Source organism: Ascaphus truei, chromosome 4 (assembly GCF_040206685.1).
Source record: "Ascaphus truei isolate aAscTru1 chromosome 4, aAscTru1.hap1, whole genome shotgun sequence".
NCBI classification, from domain to species: domain Eukaryota; kingdom Metazoa; phylum Chordata; class Amphibia; order Anura; family Ascaphidae; genus Ascaphus; species Ascaphus truei.
Window position 1 is genome coordinate 46,213,632 of NC_134486.1, and position 22,118 is coordinate 46,235,749.

General features: G+C 46.0%; 1 protein-coding gene across 4 annotated transcripts in view; it reads right to left on the reverse strand.

Moving 5' to 3' along the window:
• The window catches only part of RCOR3 (REST corepressor 3), a 61,070-nt gene extending 44,177 nt beyond the window's left edge, over positions 1–16,893 (reverse strand). Inside the window, exons 1-2 of one of the 4 annotated variants that reach the window (XM_075595701.1) lie at positions 16,374–16,893; positions 16,073–16,129 (exon numbers count right to left, since the gene is read on the reverse strand). In XM_075595701.1, the coding sequence (XP_075451816.1) occupies positions 16,073–16,129; positions 16,374–16,500 (184 nt within the window). In that variant the 5' untranslated portion in view covers positions 16,501–16,893. The remainder of the gene's footprint in view (positions 1–16,072; positions 16,130–16,373) is intronic. The other 3 variants (XM_075595703.1, XM_075595702.1, XM_075595704.1) reach the window with 3 other exon arrangements.
• Positions 16,894–22,118: the final 5,225 nt, after the last annotated feature.

The window sequence follows — 22,118 nt, forward strand, 5'->3', positions numbered from 1 at the left end:
CAATACAATTACAATGTTGGTGTTGATGCCCTAACAGTGTCATTTATAACAACTTTGTTTATAAAACGTATCCCTGATCACAACTCTGAAGCTGCTTCTGCATGCTTCCTTTAGACACAAAATTAATGAACCCGGTCCCCCCAAAAGCTCAATCCAAACTAAACACTAAATATGAGAATGGTCTATATGCTACCACAAAAAGTGACTATAAAATGTATGTTGAGCACTAAGACTACATGCAGCTAATACTGTACATACGTCTCCAGAACCATTTTAAAGATGCAATGCAGAAACTGTATTAGCGAGGTGTGGTTAAAAAAGTATAACACCCAACAATAATGTGAATATATAGGTGATGATAACAGTATAGAATCAAATTGGTGTGCTCTAGTAAATTGCACACAAACTGTTCTTTCGTATTTGATTGCAACATAGGTTTGTTTCTGCATTTCAAAATGAATAAAAACAGAATAGCAATTTGATATTTTAGTGTATCTTTCAGATTTTAATTTGCGAATTTTTAAACGTATATAAAATTAAATATGGTAGATAAGAGGTTACATAATACAATATTTCCACTCCATTGCAAAATCCAATATGCTTCAAAAGGAGACATCAGCTTTTAGTTCACTACAAATATATCGCAGTTTAAAAAAAAAACATATCTATGAATTTTCTTTGAAAAAAAAAAAAAGTTTAGTTAACAATATATAAAATAAAAATGGGAGTAAGTGTTGTGTGCGGTACATTTTATTGAGAAATGAGAGACAATATCCAAAGTAAATAATACAAAGTGGCTAGAAATGTTGTCAATGCAAGAGAAAGTTTCTAAACTCCAAAACAACCAACACTTACTTTTGTTTCTCTACGCAGCAAAAATACAGTATTAATGGTCTGATTTATCACATAGGATGCCAATGATAAACAACTTTCCATGTGGTTTATAAACAGGTGACAAATTTCAATGAATTTCTCAAGCTGTCAATGTCCCATCTTCTTGAGCCGTGGGTTGCCAGCAGTCAAGGCGGAGGTGAAATTCGGAAGGCCAGGAGCCATCACTGAAATACTGCAGCTGATCGGCGAGGCCACAATTTCTTTGGACCAATCCGCATTTCAATAATGCCCTCCTGTTTATCTTATAATTTTGTTTAAAGATGTAAATCGGGTCCCCTTTCTCGGCAAGAGCAGGAACAAGGAATCAAAAAGGTCCTATAAAACACCATAAGGCTAAAAGAAGCGATAGTGTATCAAGTCCTTATGTATTTTCTCTATTACAAAAATAAAAACACCATTTAATACTTGGTTTAAAAATTGAATGTATTCAGTCATAGGAGTGTTCAGTTGAGGGATATTTGGGACAAATATAAGTTGTATTCCAGATAATTATTATTGGCTACTTCTTCAAAATGGAAATGGGACCTATTAGAAAGATACTTACTTGGCTCCTAAAACCAATTGTAAAAACATAACATGTCTTGCATTATTCCTGTGTTTAGTACATTGGAAAATTACCGATACAGCATCCTCACCTTAATTCTTTTTATATCATACTTCTTTATTCATATTACGCAATTTGCCATTTTAAACCATTTTATAGATTATTGCATCCTGCTTACATATTTTGTGTTTATACACCCTACTTTAACTTCAAAATATTTTTTGAAGTAAATGTGACCGGCGTTTAATGCATATCAAAAACTTGCACTGACCCGGTGTTAATAATTGAAACTGATGCTCAGGCCCAGTACCTTCATCATCAGGTACAATACACATACATAGAAAATGTTAGAAATGTTTTTCAAAAGAAAAAAAAATATCAAAAACTTGCTACCTCATTAGTTGATTCCAAAAAAATAATTTATTACAAAAAAAGTTCAAATGTACAAAAATCAATATAATCAAGGCAAATAACTTCACAAACAGTTTAATAGCAAGTTAAAAAAAAAAAATAAGAGGTACATTGTCACCACACAGATCTCCAAAGCAACACTAGTGTTTCAGGGCTTCCTTGCCCTTTCCTCAGTAATGCTTCCACTGCAGCCAGGGATTCTGGGAAATCACATGCAAATGAGCACTCACAGGGAGTCATTCTTTACTTCTTATCCATTTTAACATGGAACCCTATAAGCTTATGCCTGCCGTATTACAGTTTTGCAGCACATCCTGGGTTAAAGCATTGCATAGCCAGTAAACCTACTCACAGAGAGCTATTAAAACCTTTTGGGTCTTATCAGTGCAAGGTTGGTTGCTGGCTATGCAACATTAAGCTGGTGAGTTGGTAGAACAAGACATTTAAAAGAAAAAGTTATGGCGAGAGATAGAGATATAGATATATTTATATATTAAACCTCCATGGTACAGGACAAAGGACAAGAGGAGATCTCTTAAAGCTAACAAAAATAAATAAAGTGGCAGAAGGGAGGTAGTCAACAAAGGTCACACAAGGGTAACAGTTTATTTCGGACATACTTAAGACATGAACACCATTAAATGTTGGTTTATAATTCCCCCTTTTCATTTAAAAATAAATAAATAATATATATATTTTTTTTTAAACACACACACACACACACACACACACACAATTTAAATTATAAAAGGCAATCATTTATTTCGAAATGCAACTTTAATTGATCCTACTTTAGATTACTTTCACATTTAAAATACAAACGCAATAAAACAAAGAACTTTACTTTTATAATACATTGTAAGAGGATTGTCAAGCAATATAAAAAGAATTAGATGGAAATGTCATCCATACAGCAAACCAAAGTAGCTACGTATATAGATATATTCCTTCCGTTGTAAGATTAGTAGCAGATGTGGACTTTTACTTACTACACATACTTACAGAAACAAATATCAACATCCACACTCTACAAATAAAGAGGCATGGGCACACCAGAAAATAAAGTGCATTTAAGTCTAGCACAAAGGTCACATACACATCACCTCCCAATATGAAGTATATATTTAGATAACAGCTTAGTAATGTGCTAGAAGAACAGAACCCAGGGGAATGAACAACGAATCCCACTGTACTTGTCTGATAAAAAATTTCATAAATCCGAATACCGACATTTGTTTTCTTTTCTTTAGATTTCATTTTGTGTAACTTGCATATGTACACACATTTAAACATATGCAATACAATAACGATAAACAGCACTCACACTAATGAAATAAAGTATACAATGCGGGGTGCCAAGGACTAGAAGACCCAATCCCTCTCAACACAATACAAAATACTGAATAGTCCAGCACTCCCTATATAAAGGAATCAGATCACTGGTATAGAACAATAAAGGTAAGTTTTAATATATGCAGAAATGAATCAAAAAAAGCATACAATACCACACATGGAAAACTACAATAACATAAAGGTAGTAATATGGGGTGTGTGGGGGAAAAAAGTGGAACAAAACCAGGGGGATCGCAATAACAAAAAAGGTGGGTACACAGGATACTCCCCTGTATACCCACCTTTTTGTTGTTGCGCCCCCTTCTCCCCCACCTTGTTTTGTTCCACCTTTTCCCCCCCCACACCCCATATATAGTACTACCTTTATGTTATTGTAGTTTTCTATGTGTGGTATTGTATGCTTTTTTTGATTCATTTGTACATATATTAAAATTGACCTTTTTGGTTCTATACCAGTGATCAGATTTCTTTACATAGGGAGTGCTGGACTATTCAGTATTTTACACATTTCAACATGTTGAGGCTTAATTTTAGAAAGAGTTCAACCTTTCTTTGGTGATACTATGAAAAAAGCGCCAAGTTATCTTGGTACTGTACTGTAGGAAATAAAAAGAAAATGGAGCCGGTACAAAAACAGGCTAGTAGTGCAGTTTCCCTAAGCAGTTAGCCATGCAACACCTTACTTACCATTAAAAAATAAACATTTAAGTGTTAACAGCTGAGCAAGTTTGTTCATCGCAGCTCCCAAAAAAAAGGTCAAAGTAAGCAGTTCTACTAGGTCACAATCTTGAGGTTTAGTTTGCTACCAGGAAAAAAAAAAAGTGTTTCTGAATTAAGTATGTGGCACTATGGACAGGACAATCGGCAGATTGCACTAAAATACTGGCTAGATGACAATATCCTTTTTCCTCCACTGTTGGCTCCTTGGCCCCATGATGATGGCACCAGAATTAGTCATGGCTGCTCCCTGTCAAAAAAAGAAAAAACAAAGAAGCAAGCCAGAAAAAATTAACAAAAAAAGGGAAAGATGTGTCCTGGTCAATACAATGAAAACCTCCGGAATCTTTCGAAAACTTCAGCCCGACATCGAAACATTTGACATTTCTCATACCTATCCGCAACAAACCTCCGGACTTTCAGCCAGGAACACAGGAAAACGCAAGCACTCACGTATAGCAACGGTACCGCTCCATAGAACGACATTTCAAGTTTTAATTTTTGCTGCTGGACAGAAGAGGCTTTCCCCTTTGGTATCCACTGCATGGACAGGACTGCTTAATCGGAATAGATCAATATATAAGGTTGTGGTGAAAGAGGGAGAGATTATTTTTTTTATTTTTTATTAAAATGTATTGTATACAACCTTTAAAATCTCCATTTCCCACAAGGAACCCAACTCTCTCCATACAGACGAGACTTAAGGAAGAAGATCTTCAGTCCAGCGGGAAAATGGAAACTGGTAGTTTCCTTCTTAGGAGCAGTACTGCTGCTATGCAAGAGTGCTTGCGTTTTTCCCTTGTTCTCGCTGAAAGTCAGATGTTTGTTGCAGAATGGCACCAAGAATGATTCAATAAGGCTCCTCTTCAGTCCAATTTGTTTCCAACATTTCTCATAGCTGTCAGATTTAAAAAAAAACAAACACAACTTTAACACATGTCCTTGTCAGCAATTCAATTTTTGAAAGCTTTCCTCAGCTTCAAAATGGAGCAGAAAATACTGTCCCTCGATCACAATTTGAAAGGGAAAGATGCTTAGAACTGCAACTAAGCAGTCATTGTAGTGAAAAACAATTCCACATATAATAGCACGACTAAAAAACTAGGACTGTTGACTGTGAAAAAAGTAAAAATATTTTTAAGTGTAAGAAAGTTAATGGAATGTTTGGCTACACATTGTAGCAAGTGATATGGAGAATCACTTTTTTCACTTTTGACTGCATTCTTGCTTCTGCCCTCAACATTCCACCGAAACAACACTAACAAGCGTCCAACAACCTATTTACAGTTATGGCCAAGGGTTATTTCTCCTTGCCAATTCTCCTGGATCTCTCAGCCGCCTTCGACACTGTCAATCACCCTCTTCTCCTTCACACTCTCCACTCCATGGACGTCAGTGATGCAGACCTCGCATAGTTCACATCCTACCTATCCAACAGATTCTTCAGCATTTCCTTCACTAGTGTCTGCTCCTCTTCAATCCCACTTTTTGTGGGATCCCACAAAGCTCTGTCCTAGGCCCTGTGCTCTTCTCTTAATAAAACACTATTTTGTCTTTCAGCATCATCTCTATGCTGATGACCCCCTACATTTACCCCTCCTCTCTCGTCCTGTGTTATCACCTCTCTTCCATCTCCTCTTGGATGTCCTACCCCTACATGAAGATTAAAATATCCAAAACCAAACTACTAATCTTTCCCCCTCCCACTGTTAAGAACTCTACAATCTCATCAACAACCAAAGCATATTGCATAGGGGTCGTCTTTGACTCAGCCCTCTCCTTCATGCCTCCTATTTAATCCCCCACCAAGTACTGCCGTCACCACCTCCGAAATATCACCAGAATACACCCTTTCTTACTCATGACAACTAAAATCCTAAATCATTTACTCATCATGTCCCGCCTTGACTACTGCAACCTTCTCGTAGTTGGCATTTCCCTGGTCTGTTAGTTCCACTCCAGTTCAAGAAGCTGTTGCTGCCAGACTGCCCTACCTCCCTCGCCACACTGCCGCTCCATTATGCAAGTCCCTACACTGGCTCCCCATATTCACTCCTGCCTACAGGACCTCGTGCTGCACCCGCTCCCTGGAATTCCCAACCACGCACAATCAGACTTATCTCCCAGTTTTCAGACTTCACCTTTTTAAGGAAGCATAGGCAGCACCCCTATAACACAAATGTGACCCGAAATGCGGCTGGACCAAATTCCACATCCTCTAATAGCCACCCCCCCAAATCCGAACAGGACCACCTGTGTCGCTGGATCAAACTCCATTCGGAGACAAACTCAGTCCCATAATGAGCAGCCACTTTTACCTTTTGTTTCAACTTTGCCCATTATTCCTCCTAGATTGTGAACTCTCACATGCAGGGCCCTCATTACCTTTTGTATCTGTTTGCGCTTGTTTGCTTTTATTTGGTATGTTATTCTTTTTATGCAATTCTGTTCCCTCATTATTCTGCGCTGCAGTATATGTTTGCGCATTATAAATAAACAATAGTAATAATAGGGAAGGGAGTGGGATTGCTCTTTGCTATGTTACTGTAGATCAGCGGGGGGCACCCCACCGGAAGGGCCTGAGAATCTCTAGGGGGGGCACGACGGTTACATAGGTCCCGCGCTCTTCCCCACGTCATTTAATTTAAATGCCGGGGGAGGCGTGAGGCCTCTGTAACTCTCTTACCTGGGCCTCTGCCCAGTCTTCGCTATGGCAACGCGACTCACGCCACTGGGTCATGTGACCACGCGTCGCCCTGATAACCTGAGTCAAATGACGTGGCGGGGTCACGTGACGTCACATGACCCACGACATCATTTGACGCAGACTTAGGAGAGGGGGCTCCCAGCTCGAGAAGTTTGCGCACCCATGCTGTAGATAGTTAACATAAGATTAACTGACATATAGTACCATGCAAACAAAGCCCTATATTAAAAATTCACTTCCCTCCGATATGACCCAATTTGAAAGTTAGCTCCATGTAACGCTCTTTAAAGCCAATTTCCGACCATCTGAAATATAAAAAATACGTTTTAATGATTTTATTTAAAAAGGCACAAAGCCTGCAGTAGTATTTACACAGCAATTTATGCTGCTTATGCTCACTTTCTCCACTCCACTGGGCAGAACAGAGCTGCTTTCCATGCAGACTACAAACAAATCTTAGGGGGGAAAAAAATAAATGTCTTTCCTTAATCTATTTTAAGATGAGGCTCTTTGTACACTAAGGCCAGGTCCCTGCTGGCTACTGCAGCGCCCGCTGTGGCGGACGCTGCAGGGACAAGAGCCGACCCTAAATTGGGCCGGGCTCGCTGCGAGGGGGGTTCAGCCAAAGAGGGCGAACCTGCCGGGTGACGTCACGGCTGCGCCCCCCTGTAGCTCTCTACAGATCGGGGAATTCGGCTGCACGCGCCGCCAGCCTCGCCGGTGCGCCTGCAGCACAGGCACTGGGGCCGTAGCCTAAGTGAGAGGGCTTACCAGCCATATTATTTGAGGTTTGGGGCTCATTTTCTAGAAATAAAAAAAATACTGAAAAAATAAATAAATGGAGAAGACATTCTACTGTACAATGGAATGAAATGTTTACAAAATACAAAAATAAATATGCTTGAGGAACTGCTCCTTTCAGTAGCTAACACTGAAAGGAGCAGTTTGGGGAAAACAACTTAAAAAAAGGACCATGTACTCCATCTAGGGGTACACAAATTCCCTCTGTACTTCTAAGCCAACTGATACAGTACAAATCTAAACTTTCTGGTACACAGTCATCAACATACAAATGCTTGTGTTATGGTTGCGCAATCTTTCCTTGCCTGCTTCCCTCCCTGCTCGCGCCCCCTCCCTTACCTTCTCTCCGGCATCAAATGACATCGCGGGTGACGTGACATGGCCCCACGGCGTCATTTGACGCCGCGTTGCCGAAGACAAGTTAAGTGAAGTTGCAGAGGCCCCATGCGATCCCCTAGCATTAATTTGAATGCCTTGGGGGAAGAGCGCGGGGCCTCTGCAACCGCCGTGCCCCCTCCCCCTGAACAAACTTGCGCCCCTCCTGGGGGGCGAGCCCTCCAGTATGCGCACCCCTGGCTGAGGGATCCCTCATATCATTAAATTTAAATGTTGCAGGAAACAAGATTACTATATTATAGATTTCTCTATCAAACAAGACATGAGTGTTTACTAATTTTTTTTGGAGCTAAAGTAGAACATATCAAAATTGAAGTGAAAAGCAAATAAAGTGCATACCCATTCATACTTTAAAAACAAAGAAAAAAAAACACAAACAATGAACCCTAACTAACCTCCATTTTTTTTTAAACCGGTATTATTTCCTGATTTTTGAAGTGAAACTTCTTTGCTGGCACCACCGGTGTTTTCATGGGAAAAAATCCTTGCAACGAAAAACCGTAACGTGAGTGACGTCACGGTACTAAAGGGCGCGCGCCTGTCACACGTGGCCGCCGCACTCAAGTGTGCGCAAAAAAACACCATGCCGGGCTCGGCACACATGCGCAGTGGAGGCCGGGCTCGGCACACATGCGCAGTGGCGGCCGGGCTCGGCACACATGCGCAGTGGCGGCCGGGCTCGGCACACATGCGCAGCAGCCGCCGGTTCGCCGCTTATGTGCAGCAACAACAACAACCCAGCTTGGGAGGCACCAGAGGCAGGCACAGACGCACCAGAGACACACACACACAATTAGTATAACTATAGAAGTGCAAATAGCTAAAACAGAGGTGTGTGCCGAGCATGCGCGTTCTAAGTCAAACTTCTTTGCGTTTTGTCATGGACATTGTGTTTTAAATTTTAATTGAAAATATCACCATCACAAATACAATGGTGAAGGAAATTGAAACTAAAAGCATATAATCAGCGCTCAAACCTAAAAACCTATACCTATATACTAATTAAAATAACCAGGTGCTCTATAAACAAAAGAAGGGGGGTCCCCCATAGGGAAAACCCTAATGGTGATTCCTCACAACCTTTTGTGGTAGAATGGGGAATGGCTGCCTCAGGAATAAAACAAACCTATCCACAAGGATTGTATACAATGCACAAAAAGATATAACAGATAGAAACAGATACAACACAAACAGTGATTCCCTGGCGCACTATCAGATATCTATTTTTAAGTAAGTAGATAGCAACGGTGGGGGTGTGGAACACTGACCATAGGGTACTGCGCAATGGTTGTTTCATTTGTATTTCCAGACAAGTCTCCAATCTAAAAGAACGGGACATTGTGGACTGTGGATCTCATCCATATCATCAATTGATTCATGGGACTACTTCCTTCTGTCAGGTTCAATATCTGATAGTGCGCCAGGGAATCACTGTTTGTGTTGTATCTGTTTCTATCTGTTATATCTTTTTATCACAAATACAATACTGTGACAAAACAGTGACCAAAGACAGACGTTTCACTTAAAATGCGCCTGCTCAGCACACACAACATTTTTTTTAAAGAGGCTTTAACTGGCCATTCAAAAGGAAGTCCCAATCGATGTTGCAGCTTCCTATTGGTCAAAAACTTGGCAGCCATTGGGTTTCCCGTGTGAAAGTTAAACCTGGTAACTTCACCAATACGTCTCCTGGGAAGCGGGTCGGAAAAGAATGGTGTTTGGGTCAGAGGAGCCCGGTTCACAAACTGTAAAAAAATATGGAGGCAAAAAAAAATTCAACGCGGAGAAGGAGGAACTGCTGCTTTAAGGGGCTGTCAATCACTACTAGGGCAGACCAGAGCCAAGTATAATGGCATGTTTTATAGGTTAAATTAAGCAGATTGTGAAATATATATAGATAGTAATTTTTTCAAATTTACAAAGTAACCAAATGATTCACAGGGTTTTTACCACATATAAAAAATAAAACACGTGGGTAATTCACATGTCTCAGACAGGTCTGCAACCGTGTCTTTCCCCATTATCTCTTAGCAAACAGTGCAGCTATGGATTCTGGGTAATGACATACAAATGAGCACTCACAGTATGTCACCTTTTGCTTCTTGTGTTGACAATCTTTATCCACTATCTTGTTATGTAGACTATTTGCAAGTCCTCAGTCACTGGTAACTTTTTGAAAAGTAATGCCGCGCTTATATAGCGCGTGACGGCGACGCGACGGATAACGTCACTCGTTGCAGCTAGCGAAAGTTGTATTTCTTTTTCCAGCAACGTCGCGTTCAACCAGGTCTTTGATTGGTTCAGAGGCTGTCACATGTGGCGACAGCCTCTGAAAAATCTAATTTGACCGGCTTCAAGAATTTGCGCCGCCAGCGTCGCGCTTACTATAAGCGCACGCCACGTCGGCACAATGAGCGCAGCCTGATGCCACCATTAGCCAAAACAGTTAAAACAAATAGCCAATATGCCTAATTTCTAAGGAAGGCAATTACATTTATAAAAGTTGTTTAAAAACAAATTAAACACCCATTACAAAAAGAAATACTTCCGATCATATAGGCATATTTACATTTCAATACAATGGAGACCATATATTCAATCTTCTTTAATGCAAAACAGGTGCTTACAACAAGTTTTTATTCATCCGGTATTGTCCCCCAGAATTGCAAAGATCCCTCCATATATATACCCCAGTATCATCAAAGACCAGATACAGTCATTTATAATAGTTTTGTTTATTCGACAACAACTTTACGATCCAGAAACAAATAGGGGTGGAATTAGGATGGGAATGGACAGATGCAGCCATCAAAATGTGTAACCTACAGGACACGCAGAGCCCAATCTGTATTTTGGCCAAGATTTCTCCAGAACATCTGCAGCTTTATAGCACTGGGTCTGCAGTTCAGTTACTTATGAAGCCTTTATACAGCCGATCACATATCTAAGAGGGAGTGTCTAAACCAGTGATTTCCAACCTTTTTTGTTTGGAGGAACCCTTGAAGTATTTCAAAAAAATCTCGGGGAACCCCTATCTGGCTGACACATATTAGGTTTGATAGGGGTCAGTCAAAACATTTCATACCTCACGAGCCACCTCTATTTCCCACCCTCTACCCATGTATTTCTCTCCTATCCATCTCACTAACTCTCCCCCCTCCCATGTATTTATCCCTTGTGTCTCACTCTTACTCCCTCCTGCCCCCTCCCTCTTCTCTCACTCTCGCCCCTACCTTCCGTCAATTACCCCACTCTCACTCAATCCACCTTACAAAATACATACCGAAAAAAAAAAAAAAAAAACACCCCCAGGGGGAGGGGTCTGTGGTCCATAGGAGGAACCCCTGAGACTGCTTCAAGGAGCCCTGGTTGGGAATCACTGGTCTAAACTAAAGTTGCTTTAAAGATTTTGCCACACAAGTACTAAAGCTTGTACAGTACTTTGAGTTTCTATGCATTAGTACCCGATCTGCATTCATGCACTTTACAGCGTAACCCCCTTAATAGCTTATTTGCCATCAAATGCTGCATTTCTTATTGTGCAATATCAGACATTCAGCTGATATGCCATAGAATATCAACAGGCTTCAGTGAATCACTCACTTTATCCCCTATTTAATAAGGTTACTGTGTGAGAAAAGCATTGTTTAAGACTGTTAATTCCATTCACCTCTGCTTCACATCTTACTGAAGAGAAACTCATTCAATATTTTGTGAAGACATCGTCCTCATGCTGAAGAGATCAGCTCCACTCTAATGAAAGGGACTAAACCAGTAGTGGGCAACTCCAATCCTCCAGGACCACCAACAAGTCAGGTTTTAAGGATGTCCTTGCTTAAGCACAAGTGGATCAATCAGTGGCTCAGTCAATGTCTGAGCATCTTGTGCTGAAGCAGGGATATCCTGAAAACCTGGACCTGCTGGTGGTCCTTGAGGACTGGAGTTGGCCACCCCTACACTAAACTCTTCTCCAGCATGCAGAAGACCACGTCACAGCATAATGAACAGGGGTGTTTTAGTTATAAAAAGTGTGCTATGCAAACAGCCACATTAAGGTTATCAAACTTGAAAAGGGCAGTGCCACATAGCAGGAAACAAAATGAATACTAAACATAAATACTTTTAAAACATATTTCAATGTAAATGGCTTCCTTAGAAAGATTCAAATCAAACATCATTTGAATCTTGCTGATTTGTGATTATGAAAAACAGAATGTGTGTTTACAAGGGATCCTGTGAAATTATTTCTTTCATACAATTACAGTTCCTGCTTTTAGGTGTGTGGACAACAATGGCATCATGATTACTTTAAGAAAAGAAGTTAGGAAAGATTATTGTGGAGCTTTCTTTCTCGAGTGAAATTATCAAACGTCCCATCACAAAAAATAACATAAAAATGATAATGTAAATATTGTAAAAACGCACCAAAATATTTTGTTAATTTGGAAACATTAAAAAAAAAAAAAAAACTTCTAATCATTTCATTTTTGAAGGTGCCAATCTCTAACATTTACCTCATTAAGTATTCAAGGTGGAACTATTTTGAATAGGTTAAAGTGGCTATACCGGTTGGGGGGGGGGGGTGAGGGGTTTATTTTTGTTTTTATTAGGTTTGAAGCATGAGGTCTCCAGAGTTGTACCGAGTTAATTCCAGCTCCAGCGACCCCCTGCTTCCCGAGATACTTACCTCGGAATGGTCAGTTGGGCAGAGAAAACACCTGTCTAAAAGGCATGACTTGTGGATTCCTATTGGCGCGCATGACACGGGACCTTTAAACAGGACTGAGATATCGGCATCACCTTCGTTAATTTCTGCTCCAGAGACCTCATGCTTCCAACCTAGGCTACGCTTCTTTAACCCTTGGAGTGCCAGAGGAGCCTTGGCCCCTCTGGTGAAGTGCATGACCGTAGCAGCCCTCAATCGAAAGAGAAGTAGTTCTCCTCTTCCATATACCTTCACTGCAGATTGCGCTCCATGGGGAAAAAAAATAAATATATAGAATCTTTCCTTGAGCATGACAGTCAGTACATTATGGGGCCCCTGAAGTGCCAGACTCCATAATGTAGTGACCCCATCTTGGGGCACACAAATGGTAAAAGCAGCAGTCTACACTGATGTTTCATTCGGGAGATATAACCATTTGAAATATTAAGTGTCTGGAAGGTCAAAATGGATGGCTCCTCAGAGCCAAGTGCAGTCTGGGGTTGCAGGATTTTAGCACTAGAAAAAAACAAACAAAAAAAAAGCAGGAAATACTCTGGGGCAAAACATGAATTAAACTAGAGGCTTCTGGGGGGGGGGAGGGGGGAGAATTGGGGAGCGTTAAAGGGAAGCTCCTCCTGTCGTCAGCCTTAGGGCACGTCCATAGAAGGACAGGCCGCGCTGAGCAGTGCGGAGGCTCCGCGCTGAGCCCCTGCATCCTCAATGAGGATGTCTTTAGAGGGGGCTCACGCGAGCGTCCGCAGGCGTGCTGAGGCGTTGGATTTTTCAGCCGACAGCCAAGCTGTTTTTCAGAGCGCTGTGTCGGCTGAAAACATCCAATCAGCGCGAAGCAGCGTCAACGTCACGGCGCCGTGATGTTGACGCATCGCGGGCGATTGGCCCAGCGACGTCACTGCCCCGCCTCCCGATCGCGCACGCTGGCTCGCCTGCATGGGCATGAAATCGTGCAGATTTCAGCAGGCGAACCTCAGCGTCAGCTCGTGCGCTGCGCCCTGCTCGGCGATTTGTGTCCGGCTAGATGCGCGCTCGTCTGGGGGCGCATCCACGACATAACGAGCTGGTTCGCCCTCATTGGGTGAACCACTCACGTGACGGGCTTGCGAGCGGCAAAATCAAATTTGCTTGCTCTGCAAGCATCTAAGCGCCAAGCATAAGCGGGCGTTCGCTCACACTGGCCGCACACATTGCCTCAATGTGTTTCAGAGTGGACAGCGTGAGCGCGCCCGCTCAGCGCCACCCTGGCCGGGGCCTTAGGTCTCACTCAAACAGAACGCGATGCGACGCGCACGTTCACCACTCTTTCGCTGTGTTCTGTGGGAGTTTTCAAACAGAAAACGACCCCCGGCGGCAGAGTGCAGCGCTGTCGCAGCTGCAACTCAAGCTTTCAACTAAAGTTGAAATTTCAAGCAGCAGCCGCATCATGTGCACTTCGCCGGCCAATCACACTTTTTTTTTTTTTTTTAAAGTTACGCCCCCAATCACGTCATTCTGTCTGCTCGGGATGTTCACACATCTCCAAGCAGAGGCTCGCAAACGCGGACGCGCTTCCAGCAGCCCGTTTGATCGAGGCCTTAGGCTGCGGCCCCGCTGGCGCTGACCGCGCTCATGCTTGAGAGCGGTGACGTCACCAGCTCTCCAAGCATGAGCGCCGGGTGCCCTGTCTATTTTGCAAGCGCGCGCACGGGGGCATGTTGAGGGCACTTCAAACTCCGCGTGAGCGGGGATGGGACAATTTAAATTGCAGGAACTAAACTCGGGAAGCACCATGCACTCAGCGTTAGCGTGGACGCAGCCTTAGACCTCAAAATGTTCTAGCTGCTTTATTTTGTGTCCTATAATTTTCAAAATTATTTTCAAAATAGATTCAAGAATAAACAGAAACATATTTTCATAAATATAGCCACTGCATTGCTGGAGTGGGATTAGGCACTGCTTCAGGGGGTGGTTTGTAACATGTAAAATACCCCTCAATTTGTCTTGCACACTGGAGAAAAAAAAACTGGTCTATCAGATTCAGTGCTAGCTGCTGTAGGAACCCACGTGATGATGTCAAACTGCCTTCAACTCAATGGATCTTCAGATTTTGAAGATCAACACAAATGTTAGTTTCGCCTGCTGTTTTTTTAAACATTTTATTTACATTTTTTTACATAGGATATAAAGCAGGGGGTCCCCAGAGTTGAGATTGCCACGGTTCAGCTCCGGAGACCCCCTGCTTTCCACACACACAAAAAAGGGAAGGCAAGGGGGGGCAGTGGGACTGCTGCCTTAAGGGAATGATGATTTGCCTTGGACTTCTCCAGGGAGTTTAGCAGATAAGGAAAATTACCCCCTTTTTTAATATGCTGTTAAGAAATCTACCCTGCGTTGGAGAAGAGTTCAGCTCCATTCACATGAAATGATGGTCAACACTTCTCCATCATGGGGTAGATACCTTCACAGCATATTTAATATCAACAGGCTCTATTTCATTAATCACTTGTATCAAAGAGCATCCTATAATTAAGGGCAGTACAGAGGGCTTATCAATTGTCGCAACTGTGCAGTTTACACCCTGTACAGCCTCTGCCACTCAATTATATCTATATAGATAATATACATAGAAGCTCAAACCACATTTCAAAGCCATTTCACCCTGCAAAATCCATGCAAAGAATCTGCCTGTACCCTACAGCTACCAAATAGATCCAGGTCACTGGGACTGATCAAGACAGTCCTGTCTTTTCTTAGCTCCCAGAGCATTCTGGCATTTGATGTTCGTTTTTTCCCTGTAATGAAAATATGATTTATAGAAGAGGAGAAGAAAAAAAAAAAAAACACAGGACTGTGTCAATATTACCCGTGACCTGGCACCAAATCTGCAGCATTACATTACTCTCCATACATTACAGGCATGATCGTATTACAAACATACCCTAAAACCCAAGGAATAGTCAGGGTCCCGAATATTAATCGTTATTTACGCGATAAATAAGACATATTACCTGAATTAACTTAGAGTGGGCACAATGAATTCACGAGTTATCAAACATTCCAATACTAAAGTCCATTGCAATGCTATGGAGGACGTGTGTGTGTGTGTGTGTGTGTGTGTGTGTGTGTGTGTGTGTGTGTGTGTGTGTGTGTGTGTGTGTGTGTGTGTGTGTGTGTGTGTGTGTGTGTGTGTGTGTGTGTGTGTGTGTGTGTGTGTGTGTGTGTATTTTTTTTTTTTTTTACACGTGTAAAACATTAAAAAAAATATTGGCCTCTGGTAGTGATAGAAAATGCCACAGACTGCAGTAGCCCACTGGAATAGACCATTCTCTCCACCTTCTGCCACTGAGGGTCAAAATATAAAACGAGATCCTACACAAATAAAAATGTGTAATTTTCATAGAATATACAAGTTCAAATAATAATAATAATAATAATCCCGTACATCATTTGCACTCGCATGAAAAGATCCTGTTAACACTAAAAACCTCAAACCACTACCGAGGCTACCACGGCCTCAGCCGCCGGGGGAAGGGAAAAGAGGCTTATTTACCGGGATCAAACTCCGGGATCCGGGCCTGGAAATCCGCTCCGACCCTCATGCCCACATCTGCAAAAGGCAAAACAGGACAAGGGCTATAGCCTACCGGGACAGCGAGGCCTCGGGGGGAAGGGAGAGGGAGAAGAGATGGAAAGATGGGAGGGAGATATGAGAGAGAGGAGAGAGAGAGGGGGAAGGAGAGGCGATGGGGAAGGAGAGGAGAGAATGAGAGAGAGGGGGGAGAGAGAGAGGGACGTTAATAAAACAAGACACGGGGGAGGGGGACGGTTCATTCAATTTAGTTCGAGGCTACCACCATGCTCGTCGTCGCTGCCGCTCTCCTCCGAGTAGTGGCCGTTGGAGGCGCTGGACGGGCTCTTCGTACCGTTGGAGCGGCTCTTGCCCAGGAACTCGGTGCCCTTATCCATCATGCCCGGCATGGCGGTTGGTTGGCTGGGTGTCGTGTCGGTGAGGGCTGGGGTGGACTCCTTAATATGGAGGCTCGGTGTGTGGGGGAGCTCGGGGCTGCCAGCAGCGCACTCGCACGTAAAGCCTCACAACACCCCCCTGACGCCACTGCTGCTGCCGCCAGCTGGAGAGCGTATCCCTGCGCCGGGCCTGAGATCGCTGCTGCCAGCCGGTCCCTTCTTGTTGTTGTTTGATTAGCAGCTGGGTGTCGTGTGGAAACGGTTGGGCGCGCGGACGGTGTTGGCTGGTTCTAAAGAGACAGTGTGATCGCGGCGGTCCGGGGAGGGCGGCGCTGCTGCTGAACTCTTTGACCTGGTGGCAACGGCGGCCGTGAGGTGTCCCCCCCGCAGTGTGACACGGCCGGAGTGACGTGCACTGAGGAGGAGAGCCGGGTGCACAGAGCGATAGGAGAGGGGGAGAGCCTGCTGCACAGTGTGATAGGAGAGGGGGAGAGAGCCTGCTGCACAGTGTGATAGGAGAGGGGGAGAGAGCCTGGTGCACAGTGTGATAGGAGAGGGGGAGAGCCTGCTGCACAGTGTGATAGGAGAGGGGGAGAGCCTGCTGCACAGTGTGATAGGAGAGGGGGAGAGAGCCTGCTGCACAGTGTGATAGGAGAGGGGGAGAGAGCCTGCTGCACAGTGTGATAGGAGAGGGGGAGAGAGCCTGCTGCACAGTGTGATAGGAAAGGGGGAGAGAGCCTGCTGCACAGTGTGATAGGAGAGGGGGAGAGAGCCTGCTGCACAGTGTGATAGGAGAGGGGGAGAGAGCCTGCTGCACAGTGTGATAGGAGAGGGGGAGAGAGCCTGGTGCACAGTGTGATAGGAGAGGGGGAGAGCCTGCTGCACAGTGTGATAGGAGAGGGGGAGAGAGCCTGGTGCACAGTGTGATAGGAGAGGGGGAGAGCCTGCTGCACAGTGTGATAGGAGAGGGGGAGAGAGCCTGGTGCACAGTGTGATAGGAGAGGGGGAGAGCCTGCTGCACAGTGTGATAGAAGAGGGGGAGAGAGCCTGGTGCACAGTGTGATAGGAGAGGGGGAGAGCCTGCTGCACAGTGTGATAGGAGAGGGGGAGAGAGCCTGGTGCACAGTGTGATAGGAGAGGGGGAGAGCCTGCTGCACAGTGTGATAGGAGAGGGGGAGAGAGCCTGCTGCACAGTGTGATAGGAAAGGGGGAGAGAGCCTGCTGCACAGTGTGATAGGAGAGGGGGAGAGAGCCTGCTGCACAGTGTGATAGGAGAGGGGGAGAGAGCCTGCTGTACAGTGTGATAGGAGAGGGGGAGAGAGCCTGCTGCACAGTGTGATAGGAGAGGGGGAGAGAGCCTGCTGCACAGTGTGATAGGAGAGGGGGAGAGAGCCTGCTGCACAGTTTGATAGGAGAGGGGGAGAGAGCCTGGTGCACAGTGTGATAGGAGAGGGGGAGAGAGCCTGGTGCACAGTGTGATAGGAGAGGGGGAGAGCCTGCTGCACAGTGTGATAGGAGAGGGGGAGAGAGCCTGCTGCACAGTGTGATAGGAGAGGGGGAGAGCCTGCTGCACAGTGTGATAGGAGAGGGGGAGAGAGCCTGGTGCACAGTGTGATAGGAGAGGGGGAGAGAGCCTGGTGCACAGTGTGATGGGAGAGGGGGAGAGAGCCTGGTGCACAGTGTGATAGGAGAGGGGGAGAGAGCCTGGTGCACAGTGTGATAGGAGAGGGGGAGAGCCGGGTGCACAGAGGGATAGGAGAGGGGGTGAGCCTGCTGCACAGAGGGATAGGAGAGGGGGAGAGAGCCTGGTGCACAGTGTGATAGGAGAGGGGGAGAGCCTGCTGCACAGTGTGATAGGAGAGGGGGAGAGAGCCTGGTGCACAGTGTGATAGGAGAGGGGGAGAGCCTGCTGCACAGTGTGATAGGAGAGGGGGAGAGCCTGCTGCACAGAGGGATAGGAGAGGGGGAGAGCCTGCTGCTCAGAGGGATAGGAGAGGGGGAGTGCCTGCTCCTCAGAAGGATAGGAGAGGGGGAGAGAGTCTGGTGCACAGAGGGATAGGAGAGGGGGAGAACCTGGTGCACAGAGTGATAGGAGAGGGGGAGAGAGCCTGCTGCACAGAGGGATAGGAGAGGGGGAGAGAGCCTGCTGCACAGTGTGATAGGAGAGGGGGAGAGAGCCTGGTGCACAGTGTGATAGGAGAGGGGGAGAGAGCCTGGTGCACAGTGTGATAGGAGAGGGGGAGAGCCTGATGCACAGTGTGATATGAGAGGGGGAGAGCCGGGTGCACAGAGGGATAGGAGAGGGGGAGAAAGCCTGGTGCACAGAGGGAGAGCCTGCTGCACAGAGGGATAGGAGAGGGGGAGAGCCTGCTGCACAGAGGGATAGGAGGGGGGGAGAGCCTGCTGCACAGAGGGAAGGGAGAGGGGGAGAGCCTGCTGCTCAGAGGGATGGGAGAGGGGGAGTGCCTGCTGCTCAGAGGGATAGGAGAGGGGGAGAGAGTCTGGTGCACAGAGGGATAGGAGAGGGGGAGAACCTGGTGCACAGAGGGATAGGAGAGGGGGAGAGAGCCTGCTGCACAGTGTGATAGGAGAGGGGGAAAGAGACTGCTGCACAGTGTGATAGGAGAGGGGGAGTGCCGGGTGCACAGTGTGATAGGAGAGGGGGAGTGCCGGTTGCACAGTGTGATAGGAGAGGGGCAGTGCCGGGTGCACAGTGTGATAGGAGAGGGGGAGTGCCGGGTGCACAGTGTGATAGGAGAGGGGCAGTGCCGGGTGCACAGTGTGATAGGAGAGGGGCAGTGCCGGGTGCACAGTGTGATAGAAGAGGGGGAGTGCCGGGTGCACAGTGTGATAGGAGAGGGGGAGTGCCGGGTGCACAGAGTGATAGGAGAGAGGGGGAGTGCCGGGTGCACAGAGTGACAGGAGAGGGGGGGAGTGCCGGGTGCACAGAGTGATAGGAGAGGGGGAGAGCCGGGTGCACAGAGGGATAGGAGAGGGGGAGTGCCTGGTGCACAGAGGGATAGGAGAGGGGGTGGTGAACCTGGTGCACAGTGATAGTAGAGGGGGAGAGCCTGGTGCACAGTTTGATATGAGAGGGGAGAGGGTGAGAGCCAGATGCAGTGTGGTGGGAGAGCTAAGGAGGGGGAGAGTCTCGTGCACAGTGTGACATGAGGGGTGGGGGGGTGAGGGAGAGAGTGCGCCTTGTGCACAGTGTGGGAAAGCTACAAAGGAGGAGAGTCTGGCTTACAGTGCGATATGAGAGAGGGCGGGGGGTACCTTCCTTGAATAAGGGTATGTAGCTAGGTCTCCCTCTTTGGAGATAGGCCGCATCCGTGACCCACGATGCAGGGACCTCCAGACACAATTCCCTTCCCTCCTTACTGCCACGTGTAGATCCTGCGGGTCCTGAAGGATTCCTTTCCTGCAGGCCGCTTTGCGGTTCCTCCACCACTCGATCTAGTGAAGCCAGCTAGCCAGCAATACTCCGCTACTGGGAATGAGGGACTAACTGGGGCCTGTGGGGTAACACTGTCCTATGCCTGGGCAGCGTAACTGGCTCCTCTGACTGTCCTTCCTCCTCCGCGTCCGTCGCTGCTCTGACATTGCGGTCTTCAGCCCCCCCAGGATATCCTGTTCTACCAGAGGATATCCTGTTTCTCCCTTTGCCGGTCTTTGCCAATCCCAAAATGGCCGACACACCTCCACATAGCAAAGGCAATGTTCCAACCTCTCATTCCTGCCAACCACAACATGGGCGACGCAGCTCCACAGAGTCTGTCCAGAGAGCTATACACTCTAAAGGGGAGGAGGACTACCCTGCTACATATACATTATATAATATATTTGTATCCCCCCCCCTTTGGTTTCATGTGGGCCTTAGAGGGTTAACCATGTGGGCTCACACAAAGTAATGGAATTGTGTGGTACTGGCTGAATTAGCAGGGTCTAAGTCCCGCTTACCTCCCTGGTGACAGTGATGTCAAAATAGTATGTGTGTGTGTATATGATGTGCCGTTGAGAAAGTCTCCTGTTGGGACAAAACGCGTCAGGACGTCACACGTAAGCAGCGTCATTACGTCACTATGTTGGAGGCCGGACCGTGTCTCCGATGACAGTGCATGGAGCACACTGCGTTCAGCCTGTCTCTAGGGGCTCCAAGCCCAGAGAGCCCTGTGGTTACATCATCGGCAGCTCAGCCAGTTAGATCTTGGGGCTGATTCATCTCCTGTACCGCAAGGATTCACTTGGAGGACCCTTCCAGCTGGCGGTGACTGTTATAGTTCACAATACGCTTTTTTATATGCTATGTTTGTGAGTGAGCCTTTTTCCTTCCCCTTCCCTAATTTTTTACAATTAAAGTGTAACAATATTACACTATGGGCCGTGCGCTTTCTTCGTTTTTCATATATATATGTATGTATGTATATATGTATGTATGTGTATGTATATATATATATATATATATATATATATATATATATGTATGTATATATATATATATGTATGTATGTGTTGCTGGAGGTCTGGTTCCTGCAGGAGTGAGTTATAGTGGAGGAGCTTCGCTGTGAATAGTGTAAATACATTTACTGTATAGATGGGTCTATTATAGTGTAGGCCAGGGGTGCGCAATCTGGGGGTGTGGCGTTTTAGGTCCTGAGCCATTCCCCAAGACATTTAAATGCTTGGGGACCGTGCGAGGCCTCTAACTTCCTTACCTTGGCTTTGTAACGGACGCTCACTACAACCTGGACTAGACCACGGGGCCGAGGTGGGGATGTATATAACCACCGCCCTACAACCACGAGGCCAGGTGCGGATAGCAGAGTCAGGCACGTGTAGCCGGGTCACGGTAGGAGAGTTTAGGTAGGTCTGGGTACTTGCCATGGTCCGGGGTGGGAGAGAGGAGTCGTCGTAGTCCGTAAGACATTGTTGAAGAGCGGAGAAACCGGGAATCCAAATACAAGCCAAAGTCCAGGGAAATAGAAAAGACGGGTCCGAACAGAGGTCAGGCAAGGTCAGGTAAACTCAGGCTGCAGTGAGCATGGTGCATAAACAACGGCGTGCGTGCCAGGACCGGGCGAAGTGGCGCCGTCATGGGCGCGTGTATGTTTGTTGTGGCGGTGTGTGTCTCCGGATGGACGGCGTGATGCGTTGGGAGGGTGGGACTTCGGTGCGACTGACAGTACCCCCCTCTTCAGGGAGACCTCCGGGTGACCCTGGAATGGCTTTGTAGGGTACTTGCGGTGAAAAGCCCAGGTCAACCTGGGGGCATGTACTTGTTCTAGAGGGATCCATTCACACTTTTCGTGTCCAAATCCCCTCCAATGTACCAGTTACTGGAGTTTCCCTCTTGATACCCTAGAGTAGAGAATGGTCTGAACCTCAAACTCCTGTTGGCCTTCCACTAAGATTGGCCGAGGGGTTAAGTCATGGGCAGAGGATTGGGGATCCGGTAGGAAGGGTTTCAGGAGGGAAATGAGAAATACTGATGGGATTCTCATCGTCTGGGGTAGTTTCAACCGGTAAGTGACCGGGTTGACTTTTTCCGGAATGGTGAAGCGTCCAATGAACCTTGGCGCCAGTTTGGGCGAGGATACCTTAAGGCAAATGTTTTTAGTAGACAGTCAGAC